Raw genomic sequence first — 21,361 nt, 5'->3', positions numbered from 1 at the left:
CGGGTCGGTTGGATCAACAGGATCATTAAATAAATCAGGGTCCGCCCCTCCCCCTAAGTCATCATTATCATCCTGTGGAGGAGGTGAATGATAGGGAGGTGGTGGTGGTAAAGGTAAAGGTAAAGGAGAAACAGGAGGAGGAGGGGGGGACGGGTTAGAAGGTAAAACAGGAGAAGAAGGACGAAGTGGTGAAGTGGCACAGTCCTTTTTCCGTATGGGAGCTGGGGGAGGTGTAGTGTCCAGCTTCCGTTTTTAGGTCTCGGCTGCGAAGGCTGCGCTTGCGCAGTCTCGCTCCGAGATTTAATGACTTTGAGAAGAGGGGCTTGCACCCGCCCCTCTTCTCTCCTGTTCTCCATTGGCTGGCCTCTTAAATGCTGGCCAGCCACTGGAGAAGAGGTCCAGTCACTCCGTTGAAGCCCCGTCCTTTTCGGATCAGGGGGCGTGTTTTTTGCGAGAAGTCTCAGGGAGGAGACAACAGCAAAACACGCCCCCAAATCCGAAAAGGACGTGGCGTTTCTCCGAGGCATTTTCTGCTTCGCCTCGGAGAAAGGCGGCGGGGTTAGGCTGCTGCTCTGGTCTGCTCTGCTGCTCTGGATAATTGATAATTATCTTTTAACGATATGGTGCCACGGATAAGATCGACTGCCTGTTCATACTGTATTTCTATGCTTAAAAAAACAATAAATGTAAAAATTGACCAAAAAAGAAATCATAACTATATTTTTTAGAAACATGGCACGCGTTTCGCTTGGTTGGGCGTTTCGCTTGGTTGGATATACCGATGCATGGATGGAAGTGGGAGAAAGTCCTTTCAAGATGGCCGGTGCCGTTGACTAGGGGAGCCTGGGTCCCGGAGGTGAGAGACGTGCGCACGGCGACAGCTCAGTCGGGGTTCATGTTGGTTGTTGACACAGCGGCTCAGTCACACTCCTCCTTCCGGAGGTTCGTGTCAACAGAGCCCGGCCATGGAGAGGCCGCGGGATAAGCTGTCACGTTCGCCTCATGGTCATCGTGGCTCCCGGCACGGCCCCCGCTCAGTTAACGGCTCACGGCCCCGTTCCTTGTCCTCCGATAGGCCCCGTAGTTCCCGGCCCAGCTCCCCTTTTGCTACTCGCCGCTCACGGCCCCGCTCCCCTTATGGTTCCCGGCCTCGATCCCCTCATAGGCACTATAGTTCCCGGCCTCGCTCCCCACATAATTTCCGTCGCTCGCCGCCTCGTTCCCGTGGCTCCCGGCCCCGCTCCCCCGGTAGTCTACCTAGCTCCCGGCCTCGCTACTCCCACCGGTCACGACCCACTTACGGCCCCCATGACCACAGGCCCAGGTCTCGTAGCCCCAGGTCCCGCTCCTCCCGTGCCCTCAGGTCCCGCTCACCGCTAGGTTACCGTGGCTTGCGCTCAAGCTCCCCTCTGCCCCCGCTTCCGCTGCGCCCTTACGTGCCCCACGGTTCCCGGGACCTCTCGCCCCTTAGTCTACGGCTGCGCTCTCCCTTTGGTGACCGACCCCGTTCTCCAAGTAGCCCGTATGCCTATCCCCTGCACAGCCCAGGGAACCTGTCCCCTCTTCGTTCCCGCTCCCCTTATCGCTATCACCCAGGGAGTCCCCGTCGCCGCTCCTTCTCCCCCGGGCACCGTCCCCCTCATGACTACCCGTCTTCACCCTCGAGGGGGCTGCCCGAACTGGACTCCTCACAGCGGCCACGTGACCCGGAGGACCTGCGGTACCGCCTAACCCGGCCCAGTCAGAACGGCGACGGACAGGTAGGGCTCATGTCAACAGGTGAAATTGTTTTCGGAAGCATAGTGGTCATAACTAGCATCCTAAGTTCACTTTTATATAGTCAACCTCAAGACATGGGTGTTTAACCAATAGGTACAGGCAGCATGATCGATCCCACAGTGCCTGGAGACTATCACCAGTAAAACAGTTTCGCTTTACAAATCCTGATTAATTGTATATAGGCGATGCTGCCTTGTTCACGCAAGTATGTTTTGCAGAGGCAACGTTTGATGTGCATATGTGCACAGCCAACTGAAAAGGAGTCCACTTCAGTGACAGGGCTGCTGTGACTAGCTTTTGGTTCATTCCTTTATTTTTTTTAATATTCTGTTATATTGATGCAATTTTTTTCCGAATTCCATATGGGGAGGGGGCGGCCGAGCACTTTGACAGGGCCGGTTTTGGTACCCAGTCCGGCCCTGGTCACAGCAGTCTATTAGCAGCACAGGACGAGCACGCGCACCTTCCCTATGCCGGGGTCAGTGACGCGCCTCTGCTGCTTGAGAGATGACCCAGTTGTGACGGAGGAGCGCGCGCTGAGCACCGGCGGTTATCGGTGCAATCTTTATGACTGTTGTCTCTTGCTCTCTGCCTTGCACAGAGTTCATTCACACCGGGCCCAGAGCTCCTCATGCCTCACACCTGTTAATCTGGGTTAAGGGGTGCAACCTTCACCTACAGGCCAGCAAGGGGGTGGGGCAATGGTGCGGTGCGAGGGGTTCGGCACACAGATCGACAGACGGGTAAACAGGAGCACACATTCAAACACACAGTTACACACAAACACACGTGCAACTGCAGGGATAAACTGACGCATTTATACACAAATGCTAGACAAACATTTCCAGACACACATCTCAACGTATAGTTACACAGAGATATGCACGTGAACACTTGTGTTAAGTACCCAGGTATGCTACAAAATGCCAGGCATACAGGCACAATCTGTGACGTAGGCATTCAGGCCGAGATAAACCATCCTGTGCATATTCGATGATCAGTTACACAAAAACATAGGGGTAATCTGGCACACGTATCTTCAGCCACCTAGATGAGCATTCGGTAGAAGGCACACATACACAAGTTTGCAAGCACACCAACGTGATCAGGCCTATAGTTAAGCCACACTCACCATCTAGAGCACCACACAGCTCTAAGCCATCGGGGTGGCAACACATGTGCCTCCTCAATGGTACAGCCAGGTCATACCCTACAGTGATGGTACATATAAGACACAGCTGCTGTCATCATCACACACACAACATGCCTCCAGTCACATACTTGGTTAAGCGTTAGTTGCCGAAGTGTTCGCCTCCTGAGAGGTATATCCATTTCATGTTTTTCTGCCTCATCTACATCACCCGCAAACACATAATACGGCATCAAAGCCACACATACTGCTCCACCCTAATTCATAACACCATCTAGATGGCCACTATCCAATAAAATCAATCACAGAGGAATACATTAGTCTACTCCAACCCTGCCAGTTACTATCCACTGACTTACAATATGACAAACCACCAAATACAATATCAACAGAATTGTAAAGTGTGCCCAGATTGTGAAAGCACTGTGGGATGCGATTTGCTGCTGAAGTGGGTGTATTAAGCAGACTGCGTTTCCTTCCTTGGTACTTCTACTAAAAATGAATGAGGAATTTATAAAGCGCTGGAATCACCCCGGCAGGGGTATCTCCGCGCTAGCAGCGGATAGAAGCGAGGAAGTCGTGAGGGCGCTCAATCGTTAATAAGCTCCGTTTTTAATAGTTTTCTGATTTTAAGCAAGTTAGGTCACTTACGTAAGGCACAGGGGAGCGAGTTCCAGAGACGTGGGGCAACATAGAAACGAGCATTTACAATGCAACGGTCTCGGCATTGTTAAAGTTAGAGCTATTGGCATTGCTCATGACATTATTTTTGTTTGTTTTTGTTTTTAAAACATGTAGAGAAGCAGCATTGTTATTTACAATGTCAATAGCTTAATCAGTGTGTGTGTAGGTGGCTGTGTGTGGGTGCAAATGCAATAGGTCTCGCATTTGAGAGTGATTAAGCTATTGACATTGTAAATAACAATGCCGTTTCTTTAAATGTTTTAAAAACATAAACAAAAATAATGTCATGAGCAATGCCAATAGCTCTAACTTTACCAATGCCGAGACCATTGCATTGTAAATGCTTGTTTATATGGGATGGCAGTCACATGTCCAGTGTTAGGATTGATGTAGATCCGCTTTTGAGTAGGATCTGGTCGAAAAAGTTCATCTGGCTCCGAAGGTGGTGGCGGCGACGCCCGCTTCGGGTCTTTATGAGCTATTTTTGGTGTGGACGTAGTTTTCGGTGCCGATGATGTTTTCGGTGCCGAAGGATGTTTCAGTTCCGATGGATTTTTCGGAGCCGATGGAGTTTTCGGTGCCGATGTATGTTTCGGTGCCGATGTATGTTTCGGTGCCGAGGGACTTTTAGGCATCGATGTCGAAGAACGTTTCGGCGCCGGTGGAGACTTCGGTGCCGAGGAACGTTTCAGTGCCGAAGGAGATTTCGGTCTCGAAGCCTGTTTCGGTGCCGACAGTGGTTTTTTCGGTGCCGAGGGTGTTAAAGGCACAATCACATGAGGTTTGCTCGAGCCCGAGCCACCTACAGGCTTAGATGTCTTCGGAGCCGGGCCCGAGGGCGGGGCTTCTGAAGAGGATTTCCGGTCGCGACTGGGCCCAGCTGGCGGAGTCTTGACCACTGTCTTTTTGGATGGGGCAGGGGCAGGGGGGGTGGTACTCACACGCTGCCCTGGAGTGATGAGGTCATCGGAATCGTCGGCCTCGGACACGATCTCGAGATCTTCGGTGTCGTCTTCGGGAACATCTTGAGCAAAGATGTCCTCCGGTTCTGGAGCTGGTTTGGCCATAATATGGCGTCGAGCTCTTCGGTCCAGGAGGGTCTTCTTCGAACGGAAAGCGGCACAAGCTGGACAGGTGGACTCGTTGTGTTCCGGCGACAGGCAGAGGTTACAAACCTCGTGGTGGTCACTGTGGGGGAACTTCGCTCCACACTGGGGGCATTTTTTGAAGGGCGTCCTGTCCATCAGCCGCTTCCGGAACCGGTCCGAGTTGATTTCGAAGTCGATGGAATGAAGATTAAGGAGTTAAATTGATTGCTAGAAGTTTTCTGCTGGAGCGGAAAAAAGTTCATCCGAACCCAATGGCGGAAAAAAACAATCTGACGATGGAGTGGATGCCCATGCGCACTGTTGTCCAGGGGAGGAGTCACCAACCTCGTGACCAAAGGCTTCTTCCGAAGACAACAACAACCTGCAATCATCCGAGCCCAACACCAGATGGCGATCTTATCCTCAGTGTGTGATCTGCAGCTCATATGCCTCGAACAGGTATTTCCCCGGGTTTTCCGCAGGGCCAGTCGAGGTAGGGGCCCCTGGACCACCAACCTTCCAACCAACAGGTCAGGGCTCCAGGCAAGGTCAATACCAGAACTAGTCCCGCTTTGGGAATTTCTATCTCGCAAGAGACCAGCGTTGCAAGGGCAGACGATATCGACATACTCAATCAGTCCCGGTGAGTGTTCTCCCTTCTTTCCGTTTAAAGGTAGGGGAGAGGCTGGGGAATTTTTTTCAGGCCTGGACTACCCTAACAGGGGACGCATGGGTGTTACAAACGGTTCAGGGTTTTCACATAGACTACGTTGGTGAACCCTTTCAATGGTGCAAACACTGGCCATTCCAGTTTTCTGAGCAGGAAGCCTCCTTGGTGGACACAGAGGTCGCATCCCTCCTAGCCAAAGGGGCGATCGCTCCACCACTCTTCACCCCCGGGGGTTCATCAGCAACATATTTTTGGTAGACAAGACGGATGAGGGCAAGCGTCCCGTAATCAACCTCAGCTAATTAAACAAGTGGCTGGTTTACCGCCACTTCAAAATGGAAGGAACTCATCTCCTCAGAGATGTTCTGTGCCCTTCAGACTGGATGGTACGGTTGGACTTAAAAGACGCCTACCTAGTTATTACGGTCTTTACTCCATATCGGCGGTTTCTCCAGTTCACCTGACGGCAGCAGACGAACGTGTGCCGCTCTTCCTTTCGGCTTATCTTCGGTTTCACTAAAGTCATCAAGCCAGTGGTGGAGTTCCTGAGAGCTCAGGGTATACAAATGATTTTACTTGGACGATCTGCTCCTGATGGATGCATGCCCTCACCAACTTCTGCGCCACCTCCGGATGGCGGTGGATCTTCTCCATAGCTTGGGGTTTGTAGTGAACGAGACAAAGTCGATTCTCACGCCTGCCCAGTCTCTTACATTTCTAGGCTTCGTAATAGACTCCACTTCCTCTACTCTCAGTCTACCGACCAGAAAGGTCTCAGAGATTCGGCACAAACTGAGACGGTCCCTCGCAAAACATCAGGTGTTACTCAGGGATTTGGCCCAAATAGTGGGTCTCCTCTCTGCCTCGATCCAGGCCATCTTCCCGGGGCCTCTCCACTATCGAGCGCTGCAACACCTCAAAGCGTTGTATTTATGCAGAGGGTGTTCTTACTCCCACAAGGTGGTTCTGTCCGAGGCGGCCCGGCAAGAGATCAGGTGGTGGCTGGAGCACATGGAAGCCTGGAACGGCTGGGCAATCTTTGGGTCTGCGACGCCAGATGTGGCGAGTTTTTTACAGGAGGGTTGTGGTCTTAAGAAGAACGAAGGTTACATATTAACTGCTTAGAGCTCCTAGCAGGCTCTTCCGCCGTCCGTTGTTGGGACGAGAGACTCTATCCGTTCCTCCGTACTCCTAAAGCTGGACAACATATCTGCAGTCAGTTATATCAACCAATTAGGGGGCACGAGATCCAAAGCCCTCTCGGACTTGGCCGCCGGTTTTTGGCAATACTGTATGGACCACCAAGTGTCGGTCACGGCAGAGTATATACCCGGTCGTGAGAACCAAGTGGGAGATTTCCAATCCTGCAACTTCCGGGACTCCAGTCTCTGGAAGCTAGACCGAGAGGTGTTTCTGATTTTGAACAACCGTTGGGGTCCTTTATCAGTGGACCTGTTTGCCTCGAGAATGGATCGTCAACTACCACGGTTTTTCAGCTGGAGACTGGAACCGTTGGTAGTGGCCACGGATGCCTTACTCCAGGACTGGAGTCAAGAGGTGGGGAATGCTTCCCCCCCTTCGCAATGATCACAAGAGTGACAGCTCAGATCAGGAGGCAGTGAGCGTAGGTGGTAATAGTCACCCCTTTTTGGAGATCTCAAGTTTGGTTTCCGGTTGTTCTGGAACTTTCCTGGGATTCTCCAATCCTACTACCCCGGTTACGGACTCTCCTTCTGAGCCCCGAACAAGTTCTCCATCCACTGATTATGGGGAACTCGTTGTGGCTCATTGCGTGGATAATTACAGGAGACAATGGGAAGTCCCAGGACTTTCGGAAAAGGCTGAAGCGTTTATGTCCAAAGCTTAGGCAGACAGTACGGTCAAACGATACAGGTCCGCTTGGGGCAGATGGTCCCGTTGGTGTGTGAAATGGAGTCTAAATCCCTTGGACACAGATGTAGTTCACATCCTGAATTTTATGGCTCACCTCGCCTCTAGTGGTCTGGCTTGCAGGTCAATAAATACCTTTTGGTCAGCCATTTCTTCGGGTCATGTGCCACCTAACACAGCGGTTGGGGAACATCCCCTTGTATGCAGGCTTCTCCGGGGCATCAGGCTGTCTCTGCCCCCGGAGCCTCGTTATTAAGCCCATTGGGATGAGAATCAGGTCCTCAACTTGTTCTTATCTTGGCGACCTAAACGTTTTCTATCACAGAAGGAGCGGTCTGCTAAGCTAGCCATGCTGCTCTGCTTCATTTCCTGCCGCCGCGTCTCAGACGTGAGAGCTTTGGATATCACGGACAGGATGTTCACCCCTAATGGAGTAACTTTTATTCTCCATAAAAGTATGAAGTGTCACACAAAAGTAATCACATACCCGGAGTTCCCGAACTCACCAAAGATTTGTGTGGTCAGTAGCTTGAAAGCATATGAGGAAATGACAGAGGAGTTCCGACCTCCAGGAAAGCGACAACTCCTTATCGCGTTACGCAAGCCTTTTAAGGTGGTTTCTTCACCCACCATAGCCAGGTGGGTTATGCAAGAGGCAGGCATTAGCCTTAAGGACTTTGGAGCCCACTCAGCACTAGGTGCAATGGCCTCTAAAGCATATGGCTTAGGTGCCCCTTTGGAGGATATCCTCAATGAGTTAGACTGTTCCTCGGACTCCACATTTAAGAGATTCTACTTCAAGCCAGTGCTAAATATCGCTCACCTCATGGTGACCAAGCTTTAAACTAGCATAATGCTCGCCTCCAGTCTTGACATAGAATGAAAAATGTCCTAGCTAACGTAACGGAAAGTTTCAATTCTATTAAGGACTAGGAGGTGAGAATTATCCCACCCTAGGGTTTTGTATGAAGATTACCCGCCCCTTATATGAGTACGTAATACAGTTTGACTTCTGAATTATTTGGGGTAATGATTTTGATGTGATTTCTTAACCCCTTCAGTGCCCCGCCCTTTCCCCGCCCTGTGCCGGCCCTTTCATTAGCGGGCAGGGTTCATGACGAGATAGTCTCGTCATGGGCACAGCGCAACCGCGCTCCATGACGAGACCATCTCTACATGGGCACGGAAGGAGTTAAAATCTGTTTCACTGCTATTCGCCCGCAGGCTTTGACGAATGCTTGCTCTGTGACTGACGATGTCCCTTTGTCCTTGTAGGATCTGATGTGAATAAACGAGACTTATGAAAGTGATCCAACGGCTGGCTTCACGCGACGAAAGAGGATGAAGGGACATTGAGGACGGACTATGTTGGGGCTGGAACGTCCCTGATTGGAGGCCATAGGACTGTTCCTGGTTGACCATTTTCTTTGTACTACAGTTTTCCCCAAGGGTTCATGGGAAACTTAGTTGTGTTTTGTTAATATTGGCTGCTCTCAAATAAAGTGAAGAGAGAAGGCGTAATCTTCGCCTCTGAGTCCTTAATAGAATTGAAACTTTCTGTTACGTTAGCTAGGAAATTTTTCATTATTAATAGAATTTGAACATTAGAAATAGAACAAGGAAGTAATTGGTGAAATTATGAACCATACCACTGACGTATTTCATCCTCCTTTTTCCTAAAGTTCTCCAGTTTTTTCAGGCCCTTGACTTTCTGCTCCTGCAGCGACTCCTCAGTCTCCCAGGTACTATGTATATAAGACCAGCCTTTCCATTTGATGAGGTACTGAGGCTCTCCATCATCTTTCTCGGGGGTGGAGTCAGCATTAGGGTCGCCATTCTCTTCCACAGCATACTCCGTTGTGGAAGCTCCTGTGGCTGGACAAAGTTGAAAGAAAAATGTTCAGAGCATTTAAAGGTGTAAAAGTTTTATTTTTTTGGGTTGTAGGTTTGTGGACCAAGAAGATTTCGGAACTATTTTAAACTATAACCTCAGCAAAAAGGTCTCAGGATGCACTGCGTTGTACAGTTTGCAGACAGAACACTATCTATGTGGTAACACTGGTTACAGAGGTTAACCTTACGTAAAAATATAATGCCTAGAATTTGGGATTGAATCTCAGCTACAGAGTGTGCTATCACAATCAACTTTGTTGAGTCTATACTACGTTCACAGCTCCTTTTAATTACCTCTTAATAATAGCACTCTTCATGTTATAGTAGTAGATGGCCTCTGGGTTTGTGTTGTATTTACCATGTCATTCTACATCTAAGTGTCGAATCCCTACCACATTCTACTGTGAGCTATAACTGCTTGACTTTGCTATCACTGAAAATTTCACAAAGGATTAATGTGGTCTCACAAAGAAGGCACAATAGTATTGGGGGTACAGGGACAACACTGGAAAGTAATAATGGCTAGTTTGGATAAGTTAGAGTATTCACAGTTTTCCCCAAAACCCACAGAAATGTACCCACACAGATATCCAATGAAGGCAGGGAAGACATCTTAGTTTAGGGAAGTCTTATTTCCCAAACACACAAAGTGTAGACAGAGCAAATTCCTCAAATGTGGCACTGCCGGTGGTATAATAAGGTAATGTTTAGATTTATATTATAAAAGACGGGTGGGTATACATCGCAAGATACAGACATCTCCCACTCACAGGACTGTACCAAGGCTGAATAAGAGAGGTGCCAAGGGCTACTTCACATGAGATACAGTTCTCCTCTTCCTGTGATGCTTAGTAGAATCAGCTTGGTGGTTGATCATCCAGATGCATAACTGTCTGCTCCAGTGTTTGAGGTGAACAAGACAGAGAAGCCATTCTCCCGACACTGCAAACCCTGAACGAGTTTAGTTTCCCTTTCCAAACTGCCTCTGGGTGCATGCTCAAACAGGCATCACACATCCCAAAGTTATAGTGTGGACTCAAATACCCAGTTACCCCGGTAAGAGAGAGCTAGGCATATGGCGCTTATTAGCATTAAAAGGCTTGAACTTGGTTTTGGGTAATTGTGCCCTGAAAATAAGTAAAAATGCTCAGAAAAAATTAGGAAAAAAAGAAAAATGAAAAATTTCCTCCCAATCTGTTGTAACCGGTGTGAGGAAAGGAGCTGATGTGACAGGCATTAGAAGCAACTCTATGAATCCACGCAGACAAATGTGTACCTCTGATCCAAAAGCCACTGTAGCACCACTTAAGGGATAGACAGTACAGCATAAAATGTTAGTTGATCCACTCATATGCCAACTCTTATGTCTGGCAATATTCTCTAAAACAAGTATCTAAAAGGTACAAAGGAAGACTGTAGCACAACCACCCAGGCCAATCAATATCAGTAAGACAGTCTAAATCTGAATCAGAATTTAAATAATTGTTTCATCACACCATACATCAGAAGCCAAAGATGATACTGATTTACTGCAATGGATGTTATAAAAGTGGGATCAATTTGTTTCTGCTTTTGGTTGCTTTTAAACATCTTTGGCTCATCTATATTATTCATGAGCTTCTTTGATTCTTAAATAACACAGTATATTTCTTCCATAATGTGGTTATACTGCACACGGTTTGGAGGGCTGGAAAGAGTATAGTTGTGCGCTATTTATTTTCACCAACTGGTTACATTCGTTTACCCACCTCCCTTCTTTCCAATTCTGGATTCAAAAACTCTCTCAATAGTTTCACTGTTGTCAGGCTCCTCCTCAATTACGTCTCCAACCATTTCAATTAGGTCATCAGAGTCGGTTTCAAAGTCATCATCTTCTTTATAACTGTGAAGAAAAAGGTTATGCTTTGCTCTTTAATTTCAACATTTGGGACACACATTTACAAATAATTTTTATGAACTTATAATGAAAGGCAAAGTTTCAATCACCGAAAGGTCAATAGCACTAATTGTTAGATGCTATGAACATGAAGGCCACTTCCACACACCCACACTAAAGAGTACCTTCAGTAAACGTGCTTCTCTAGTCCTCAATCTCTTGAACAGAGCACAAAAATTGTTCACTAAGGCCGACAGCTGCCCTGCAAGTTACATGCTCACTTTTGAAATGTAATTGCGTTACTTACAAGGACCGGATAGCAGAAATTCACTGCAGACATGCAAGAGTCAGACATCAGACCCATTCTCTATGTTTGACTAAAATGGTGCCATTGGACCGGTACCACTGAAAGGCTAATACACTCAGCTATCCAGCTGCACCCCAAATCACACAAAGCCTAAATGATGGCAGACATAAGCTATTGCTTGGCTGTTTCCAGTAGGCTTTACACACACACAGGGACAGTGAAATTTATTTCCAATTGTACCAGTACGTCCACCCTAACATAACTTATATACACAAGACTGTGTTCTTAGGCATTCCAGTGTGTTCTGAGACGCAGGGGAGGGCTTAATTGCATGGATCATTAAGCTATTGACATTGTAAATGACAATGTCTTTTATTTATCTGTTCTGATAATTAACACATAAATAAAAGGCACTGTCATTTACAATGCCAATAGTTCAAAATATTGTAAATGCAAGATCTATTTCACCTCGAAGAAGCAGCCGCCATTGTCATGGGCTGCTTGGAAAGTGAAAGCACTCATTGCGCCTGAATGTTGCAGGAAAGCATGTTGTACCTGCAGTAGGAGAAACGTATTAAAGAAAATAGTGTTCACAAACTAAACAAGCATTTGCAATGCAATCGGTCTCTCCTTTGGGACCTTATATGTATTTAGCTATGCAGCACATTAGCCTGGGTGCTGAAACATCCACTGTTATTTAACATGGAGGGAAAGTGAGCACCAAACTGCGTGACACGCCAGGTATGGGAACACATGGAGAGAAGTATTGCCTTTCAGCGGAAAATGGTATAGTCCAAAGCTCTGTTTTTAAAATAAAATCAGTGCCTTCGGTGGTCATATCACTGAAAATACAAGATTTGAAAAAAATATTGTCTACGCCTGCTCGTGGAAGACAATTTCTATGGACTGGAATCTAGAGAAGTGATTCTGGTATTTTCCTGACCTCTGCTGGTCGTTTTCTATCATGAAAGTTAAATAGAGGAAGTTGCCAGAAAAATAAACAAGCATTGGCATAGCCAATAGGTCTCGCCTTTGGGGCCTTCTAAGTGTTTAGCCAGAGATATTGACTTTGTCAATGTCTTTAAGCTGTACTGTAGAGCAGTGTGGCTGCTGAGCAGCATGCTGAAAAGTTTTAATAAAAAAGTGCCAGAAGCATTTTTATTACCTTATACATGACCAAGAAGGCATTATGTACAACTGAACGACCATATTAAACAAGCATTTTCAATGCAATAGGTCTCCGTTTGCGAGCGTTTAAGATATTGGCATTAACAATGACCATGCCATTTATTAATGTGTTTTTAAAAGGAACACATATATGAAAGGCATTGTTGTTTTTAATGCCAAGAGCTCAAACTCTCGCAACTCTTGTACACCAAACCTACAGATAAAAACACTGCTTTACATTTTTAGAGTTTTCACCCCAAAAGTTTGAAAGTTAACTTACCATATGGCAAGTTTTCGCGAGTAAGACGGAGCTGCACAAGAAGGGAAGACTATGATCTACATTCATCGACATTGATGGAGAAACAGAGAAAAAGGATACCCACAAAAATTACTCAAACACTCGAGGAAGAGAGCCTGGTTCACACCTAGGGAGGTACTGTTGCAAAAGAAGCCTAAAACTGCAATGACCAGACTGGTATGTGTGTCCACGTTTGGTCCCCACACAAATGCATTCAAAAAGATCATTCGCCAAAATTGGCATCTCAAAGGAATGGATGAGGATTTTGAGACACCGCTCTTTGCATTAAAGAAGAACACTAGCATTGGCCAGCGCATAATCAGGGCGTGTGATGACAAACAAAGGAAACCGGACACCTTTACTTTGAGTCTAAAACCCATTCAAGGCCACCATAAATGTGGAAGCTGACAGGCCTACAGTTCTACCATTGAAGGAATGACATACAGAGAAGGCCGTGAACAATGGACACATAAGGAGTTCTCCAATTGCAAAACACAAAATGTAGTTTATGCAATCATCTGCCCCTGTCCGTAAATGCACATTGAAAAAAAAAAACTACCCAGGAGGTCCGGCAGAGAATTGCGCAACACCGTTCCAGACTGAAGAATAAAGTACAGAATGCCCCCCTGGTCCATCATTTTCAAGAATTCCAACATAATGAAAAAGTGTTCCAATGGACGGTACTAAGCGCAATCAAGCCTAACCCAAGAGGTGGTAACCCAGAAACAGCTTTGATAAGGAGAGAAGCATATTTAATAATGAAGTTCAACACAGCCGCTCTCTGCCTTAATGAAATGACGGAAATGAAGCAACTCTAAATCCCATGTGTCTCTCATGCCAAGAGCTTTTAATGACTGCAGAGATCATCAATAGCTGCAGACGCAATATAATTTTCCATTTAACTGAACTGCCACAACCCTGAGCAACCAGTAAACTACATACTCTCAAACCGGCAGGCGTCCGACCGCAGACAGTCTACAAGTAATGCTTGCTCGACTGCTACCGTCTCGACTGACTTCCGTAATGTTTGAACACGCCGCGGTCAACAAGAGAAAAATACGCCACGGTCAACAAAGGAAAGTACAACTTATCGAGCTCCGCTGCCAAAGGCAAGGTTAACTTTATGAAAGTTTATATGCGCACAATAACGCTTGAATGTTATTCCGGAGCATTTGAACTAAAACAAAGTTGTGCTTCTGTTTCAGATTTTCTACTGGTTTAAAAAAAAAAAAAATTAACATAGCAGGAGGAAATAGAAGTCCACATCAAACAAGGCAAGTTAAAAATCTATCAAGACTAAAACTATGCGTTTGCCGCTTCTAAGTTTCTTGAGAACCATCCCCCCACTAAGTCATGAAACGTGAGGGCATTGTAATGCTTCCTCCGTCATCTAATTTGGAAATAACTGCTAGTACCGCGCTGTTACATCACGCTCAAAATCATACTGTAATACGGCTGAAGATTGTCACACAATGTGAAAGCAACAAAGAAAAATACAAACCAGTGTGCTTAGTTGCCGAAGGCAAGTTTAACATAATAATGAGGACTTACATGCGCGCAGTAATGCCCATATCTTATTCCGGACAGTCTGAAATGAAACAAAGTTGCGCTTTTGCTTCAGATTTGCTACATGGTTTGTTAAAAAAGAATCAACATTGCAGGAGGAAATAGAAGTCGACGTCACACAAGGCAAGTAAAAAATATATCAAGGCTTATACCATTCGTTTGCTGCTGCTAAGTTTGTTGAGAACCATCTACTTATCAAGCCATGTAACGTGAGGGCACTGCAACGCTTCTCCTGCCATTCAATTTGAAATAATCACCAACACCGCGCTGTTATATCACGCTCAAAAACATATTGTAACACGGCTGCATACTAAGTCACATAATGTGAAAGCATGCAATTTAATGCTGCCTCTGCAATCCAATTTGAAACAGCCGTTAACATCGCGCTGCTACCAATCCACCATATACTAGGAAGTCTATTTACAACAAGCATTGGCCTCACAGCCGTGAAAGTGACGCGGCCGTGAAAGCGATCACGGGCTGTAAGGGTGCCCGCGAGCGATGCACTTAATGAGCCATGACGAGACAGGAAAGCCAGATGGCGCTTGTGCTCATAACTGTGCGCGTAACCGCACGCTCTAGGCCACACAAAAAGCGTGTGGTGAGCTTTTTGAAGCCCACTTACTAAAAGTCTCGCCAGAGCAGCGCATGCGCTGGCTCAGGCAAGACCTAAAAATAAAATCCGTAAGCACAAAGCAATTCTGGGATTTTACTGACCTCTACAGGTCGTTTTCTATGAAAAACAGTTAAATAGAAGCAGATGAACAGAAAAAAGTCCCTAAGCGGAAGCAGACAAGTCCTAGGGCTGATCTCCAGAGCCCACAAAGTACATAAACATATAAGTATATACTAAAGTATATACAAGAGGTCTTGAATGCTCAACCTAATAAGACATACCGTGTAATAACAGAAGTAAAAGGGCCAGTCCTCTTGGGGGGGTTACAAAGGAAGAAAAGGCGGTACTAAGGAGGGACTAACAAACCTATTAACAAATCAGAAGCCAGCATTAACAAAGAACAATGACACAAGCCAATGAAAAATATGGGAGGGAAGTGGGCGGAGCTTCAACTCCATACTCTAGTACAGCATGCCTCGAAGAGCAGCGCATGCGCTGCCTAGGCTCGACCTAAAAAAGGACCCAGACTTGTCACTCAGACTAGTGCCCTCTTTACGAGATTGCATGGCATTAGTGTAGTGAAAACTCTCCACCTGTAATTAGTGGTATCATGTGATAACACCCCGCCAGTACAGTACAATTAAGAAATCACCCCCATGGAATCGGGAATAATTAAATAGTTACTTACCTATAGGTGCAGTTTTGTAGCGTGAAGACTTTTCTGAATTGACATGCTATACATTATTACGCTATCTAGTGGTTGGGTCCGGAATGGTCTTATTTTTAGTTTTCTTTTTTGATTTTAGGTCAAAGCCTACCAGACAGCACAGTTGTTTGGCTGTAAAGAAATATTGGGAACATGTTGACAGCTTCCATAGGAATGAATTCCGCCCATTGCTTACCACTGGCTTTGTAACTCACATTTGCTTGCTATCTACTGGCTTTATTTGTTTTAGGCTGACCAGCATGTCGTTGTCCCTCCTGTGGAGCATAGTCTGTTTGCCAGCTCTCTAACTGGTTTCTTGTATTCTTCCGTAAGTGCTCACTTTCTGTGAACTCTTTTTTCTTTTTCGTGAGGCACTCCAGAAGAGTACGTTTTCAGTTTTCTCTCTTGTATTCTAATTCACAGCAGTACACCAGCACTATTTCTTTGAAAAGGTTTCCTGCCACTTATCTTTCTGCTTCACCGATTGTACTGATCTCTGCTACTACCAGTTCATCAATCTTGCATGCCTATGAGGAACAATGTTCTGTCTACAAGCGTATTAATTTTGGTCAGTGCTCTTTACTAATAGAATGATTTAAACACTCTTCTTCCTCAATTTCATACCTTTGCATAGGTGCTGGAAAGAGGACAATGGTAGGCGCTGAAGCACTCAGAAAATAACCATGCTGGATTTCAGACATGAATGAGCAATAAATAGGAAATTAAACGTTGTTTCTATCTTGCCACATTTGCTGTGTATTCTAAGAAAGAGGTCAAATGTTGTTTTTCAAGGGAGGTTGATGTTCACTTTTCTTTCTCTGCCTGCAAAGTGAGAGGATGTTTGTGATAATATTACTGGGTACTGGGACTGTGTAAGTAAATGCTGTAGTATGTTCCTTTTTCTAGCACACAACAAAATTTAAATGCAAGTAAATGAACTGTACAAATATTTCAGAATATATCAGAATTAGGAAGGCACAAATGAAGCGCTTTTTTTGTAAATCTGAAATGTGGTGGAATCAAATATTTTAATACAATCAATACACTAGGTGATGCCGATTTCCACACATTGTTGATGCACTGTATAGTTTTATAAGTAAAATTATATGTCTGTGCAAATATAATGGTAATTTCAATTGAAGACTGTAATGGCAGTGCACTACCACACCATGCATACTCAACTCTACGCCACTCCACTTTGTGCCGTTTCACTCTACCAATACAAACAAGCTTCCCTTTTGTGTCCACAATAAACAATCATAACTCATTAAGTCAATCAGGGTGCACTAAGTTAAGTTCCCCGTCAATAGTCATGAGTTACACCATCAAATGTATTACAATGATTCAAGTGCATAACATTCTACACATTGTATACAAAACAGTATATATATATATATATATATGGTACAATAAAAACACACTTCAGTTTCAAATCTAAAAACATTTAAGCTCATAATCAATATCAAAACTCATGTATACATCAGTTTCAAAACTTAATATTCCTTATAAGCATTCCTCTATTTGTATACAGCAATTGGGAACCATCCGTTGTGATGTTATACCCATCGAAACTATATATCAAATAAAACAAAATGTAAACTGAACATTTCCTTTTATTTGTATGGATTATGTCGACGCGGAGTTTTGGCAGTTTATGTAATCAAATCCCCGCCTTCTTCAGGACAATTCACATTAAAAATCTTTTAAGGATTGTAGGAGATATGGTAATCCAAAAGATGCATTAAGTATTTAAAAACAGTTGTCTATTTTGTCCTGTCGCCTATGTGTCCTTCCATACTACACCAGTGGACGAACTGTTCCAGTTTGCTTTAAAACTCTTCTGTGATGTCTGTTTTCTACCCTCTCTCAAGACTTGCATACATCTTCGGGGTGTCCTAAATGCCAGACTTCCAGGTCTTCGGGACCATGCTGCGAAGAGACTAGTTTGCTCCGGTGGTAACAGATCCATGTATGGCGTGCCCCACTCTGACAACTGATTTTACTACTGTTTATTTTAGTTTCCATTCGTGTGAGGCACTTACCTATCGGCCTAACCTCTCTGCTTCAGTTTTTATTCCAGGTAGGTGTATGGCGACTATATTAGTGTTTCTCTGATTAGCCCATTACCATTTGTCCTGGGCTAGTTTGGATAGCAAATGAGACTGTGCCCCTCCATATTTGTTAAGGTAGAATATTGCAGTTGTATTGTCTGCCTGTTTTTGTGCTGTCCTCCCCCGATGTGCGTCTAAAAAGCGTTCCGTGTCCCTAAGACAGTCTTTAGGTCTAGTGCATTTAATGTTTCTATTGGATCCTATAGAGACACGTTTTCCCATGTGTAATTCCTACCGCATGTTGGACGATTCTGCAGTGAAGGTCATTGATTTGGTTATTTGAAGGCTCTACCTGCTGTAATGTTCTCTGTATTCCATCATATTACCTATCACTGAACTTTCTAGGTGACAACCATTAGAACTACCTAACTACCAGTTCCTTGTGAACAATGATTTTGGAGCCATTCCTGTATTGTGAAGCATAAGGAATATGCACAATTCCATGGGCGTTAGATTCAGTACAGTCCTCACTGTCATAACTTGGACCATCTTTTGTATGGGAAATGCCCTGCCTCAAATTTAGTCTCACTCCCAGTAATGTCTTTTGTCTCTCTGGGAATGGGGATGACTTTTCAAGGTTCAGGGACAATACCAATCTATGAAGCGTTTTCATCATTATATTTAGACTGTCCCCACATTGTGTGAAACTTCACCTGTACCAGCTAATCGTCGGGGTTGAGGTCAATATATATCCTGTGGTTCCTGAAGTGCCTGGCACCACTGCGAGACAATTTGTGAAAACACTTGGTGCTAATTTTATCCCAAAAAGGAAGTACCCTAAACCAAACATATACCTTGTCCTCGAATAACCTGAGGTGAGGTTTTTAAGGTCTACAGTCGCCATTAATCCCCTCTTCAGAGGATGTAATGATTTTTTGTAATGTAGCCGTCCTTAATATGTGTGTCTTGATGAATCTGTTCATAGAGTAGAGATCAGGGATGGGTTTCAGATACTTATCGAGTTTGGCTTGCACCAGAGTTTTATCATTTTTGGTACCATCACTATTGCCTGATTGTATAGAAGGTATTTTGTCTCTTGTTGCAGGCAGGGTGATTTGTTCTTGCTGATGGCTCTCTTGGCCTTACTTTTGGTGGTCTTTGTACAAGTTCTATACAATACCCATGCTGCATTATGTTGCGTATTAATTTATCCCCACCCCTACTAGTGTTGTGTGCATTAGGGCCTCCTTTGCAAGTCACTTGTTTGCAGGTCCCAACCACCTGGAGCTGTGACCTTTTGCTCTATCCCTAAAAGGCTATATATACAAAAGGGGAGGGTGGAGGCTGATTAGAACCACACCAGACAAATATTAGTGGTTGACGTAGACAATTCAGATAGTGCACGAAACCAGAGAGTACTACCCTCTTTACTCTCAACAATGTAGGACTAAGTCCCACAACAACATATGAATACACGGGAGGTTCAGCACTATGTACTATGGTAAGATCTCCAAGTACCTATACACTTTTGTATCTTTAACAGGTAACGAGTAAACTTCTAATAAAGCATACGACACATTTAACATATAAGTTTTTTCTTTCTTCTTTATTGATTTTGAATGAAGATTTCTTCCATGTCATATTTCATATTTTCATAGCCATAGCCAACGCGTTTCGTCTTCCATGAGACTTCTTCAGGGCTATCAAAAGAGCATACACGAAAGAATTTTAAGATTCAATGTTAGCATTTCTAAACATTGTTTAAAAGCATATTTCGATTTCTTCACAAACAAATGTTTGTCTATAAAAACATAGCATGTCTATATAGTTCTACATTGACCATATCATTCATAAAGCATTTTACATACACAGATGGAAGACCTAGTCTATAAAGGCATGAGACAACATTAGTGTTATTGTTTCTTAGTATTTAGTTATTCTCTGCATTAATGACTTCATAAGTACATATCGCGTGTTCCTTACCTCCTAGGTTCCTTAGCTTACAAGTATGTAACATCCTACTTGCCTAAAAACCACATAATGGTTAAAGACTTTATGATTACAGAAAGCTTCAATTAAAAGTATAGAATACATAGTTTTGTTATAATACAATGTCACATCCTCATTATCAATATCCTATGCTCGATTTATGTCTTATGCCGCCGAGATTATCCAATGCGGGCCGACTCTATGAAATTCAGTTCGATAAATCTGAGTATGTTGTATGTACATCAAATTGCTGAATAACTTCACATTTTATACGATGATCTTAGCATCAATCATGAGTAAACATTTACATCACTATTACATAACATTCTTTAAAGTCATATTTACTTTGCATACCTCAATGATATGGTGAATCTAATTCTTTTCTGTCTAAAGAACGACAAGACATTGCCCTCATTGGATAATCTCGGCGGCATAAGACATAAATCGAGCATAGGATATTGATAATGAGGATGTGACATTGTATTATAACAAAACTATGTATTCTATACTTTTAATTGAAGCTTTCTGTAATCATAAAGTCTTTAACCATTATGTGGTTTTTAGGCAAGTAGGATGTTACATACTTGTAAGCTAAGGAACCTAGGAGTTAAGGAACACGCGATATGTACTTATGAAGTCATTAATGCAGAGAATAACTAAATACTAAGAAACAATAACACTAATGTTGTCTCATGCCTTTATAGACTAGGTCTTCCATCTGTGTATGTAAAATGCTTTATGAATGATATGGTCAATGTAGAACTATATAGACATGCTATGTTTTTATAGACAAACATTTGTTTGTGAAGGAATCGAAATATGCTTTTAAACAATGTTTAGAAATGCTAACATTGAATCTTAAAATTCTTTCGTGTATGCTCTTTTGATAGCCCTGAAGAAGTCTCATGGGAGACGAAACGCGTTGGCTATGGCTATGAAAATATGAAATATGACATGGAAGAAATCTTCATTCAAAATCAATAAAGAAGAAAGAAAAAACTTATATGTTAAATGTGTCGTATGCTTTATTAGAAGTTTACTCGTTACCTGTTAAAGATACAAAAGTGTATAGGTACTTGGAGATCTTACCATAGTACATAGTGCTGAACCTCCCGTGTATTCATATCCCTAAAAGGCTGTTGTGGTGTAGTAGGGCACTGACACTGTGGATGCAGGGTGGCGTGCTATGACCCTCTCCTTATGGATGATCTCGGTAATGCCCATATGAACTGCAAGGCCTTCATCTCTTTTATGGTATAATTGTACTTTTCCATCCCCCATTAGTTACTTGTCCACTGCTGTTCTGAAGAGGCTTTGCTCCGTGTAGGGCATGTTTATTATTGTGGTCTGAATCTCTCCTTAAACCAGACACTCTCAGCCAGGCAGGTCTCTTTATGGTGGTACCACAGCACAGCTGCCTGCTGGCGGTGTCTGCTGCATTTAGCACAGACTTTAGGCAGATAATAGACATAACTTGTCCCTCATGTATCACTCAATTTGCCCTCTGTTTATACTACCCATAGAGGTATTGCACTAACTCCTACATCTCCTCCTACTGCTGATGGCAGTATCTATTGTGCACTGCACTGGAGGAGTTGCTCTCTTCATCTTGTATCCCACTCTCTATTCCC

The 21,361-nt window shown here is 44.3% G+C and overlaps 1 protein-coding gene across 2 annotated transcripts in view; it reads right to left on the bottom strand.

Annotated features, from left to right (window-relative positions):
• Nucleotides 1–21,361, bottom strand: part of CHD2 (chromodomain helicase DNA binding protein 2) — a 1,941,047-nt gene that overhangs the window by 1,517,805 nt on the left and 401,881 nt on the right. For both annotated transcript variants that reach the window (XM_085644496.1, XM_085644497.1), the window contains exons 7-8: nucleotides 10,903–11,036; nucleotides 8,911–9,136 (exon numbers count right to left, since the gene is read on the bottom strand). In XM_085644496.1, coding sequence (XP_085500622.1) covers nucleotides 8,911–9,136; nucleotides 10,903–11,036 — 360 coding nt within the window. The remainder of the gene's footprint in view (nucleotides 1–8,910; nucleotides 9,137–10,902; nucleotides 11,037–21,361) is intronic.

Source organism: Triturus cristatus, chromosome 3_1 (genome assembly GCF_964204655.1).
Source record: "Triturus cristatus chromosome 3_1, aTriCri1.1, whole genome shotgun sequence".
Taxonomy (NCBI): domain Eukaryota; kingdom Metazoa; phylum Chordata; class Amphibia; order Caudata; family Salamandridae; genus Triturus; species Triturus cristatus.
Note: the sequence above shows the minus strand (reverse complement) of the source record. Positions and strands in the feature narration are given on the sequence as shown.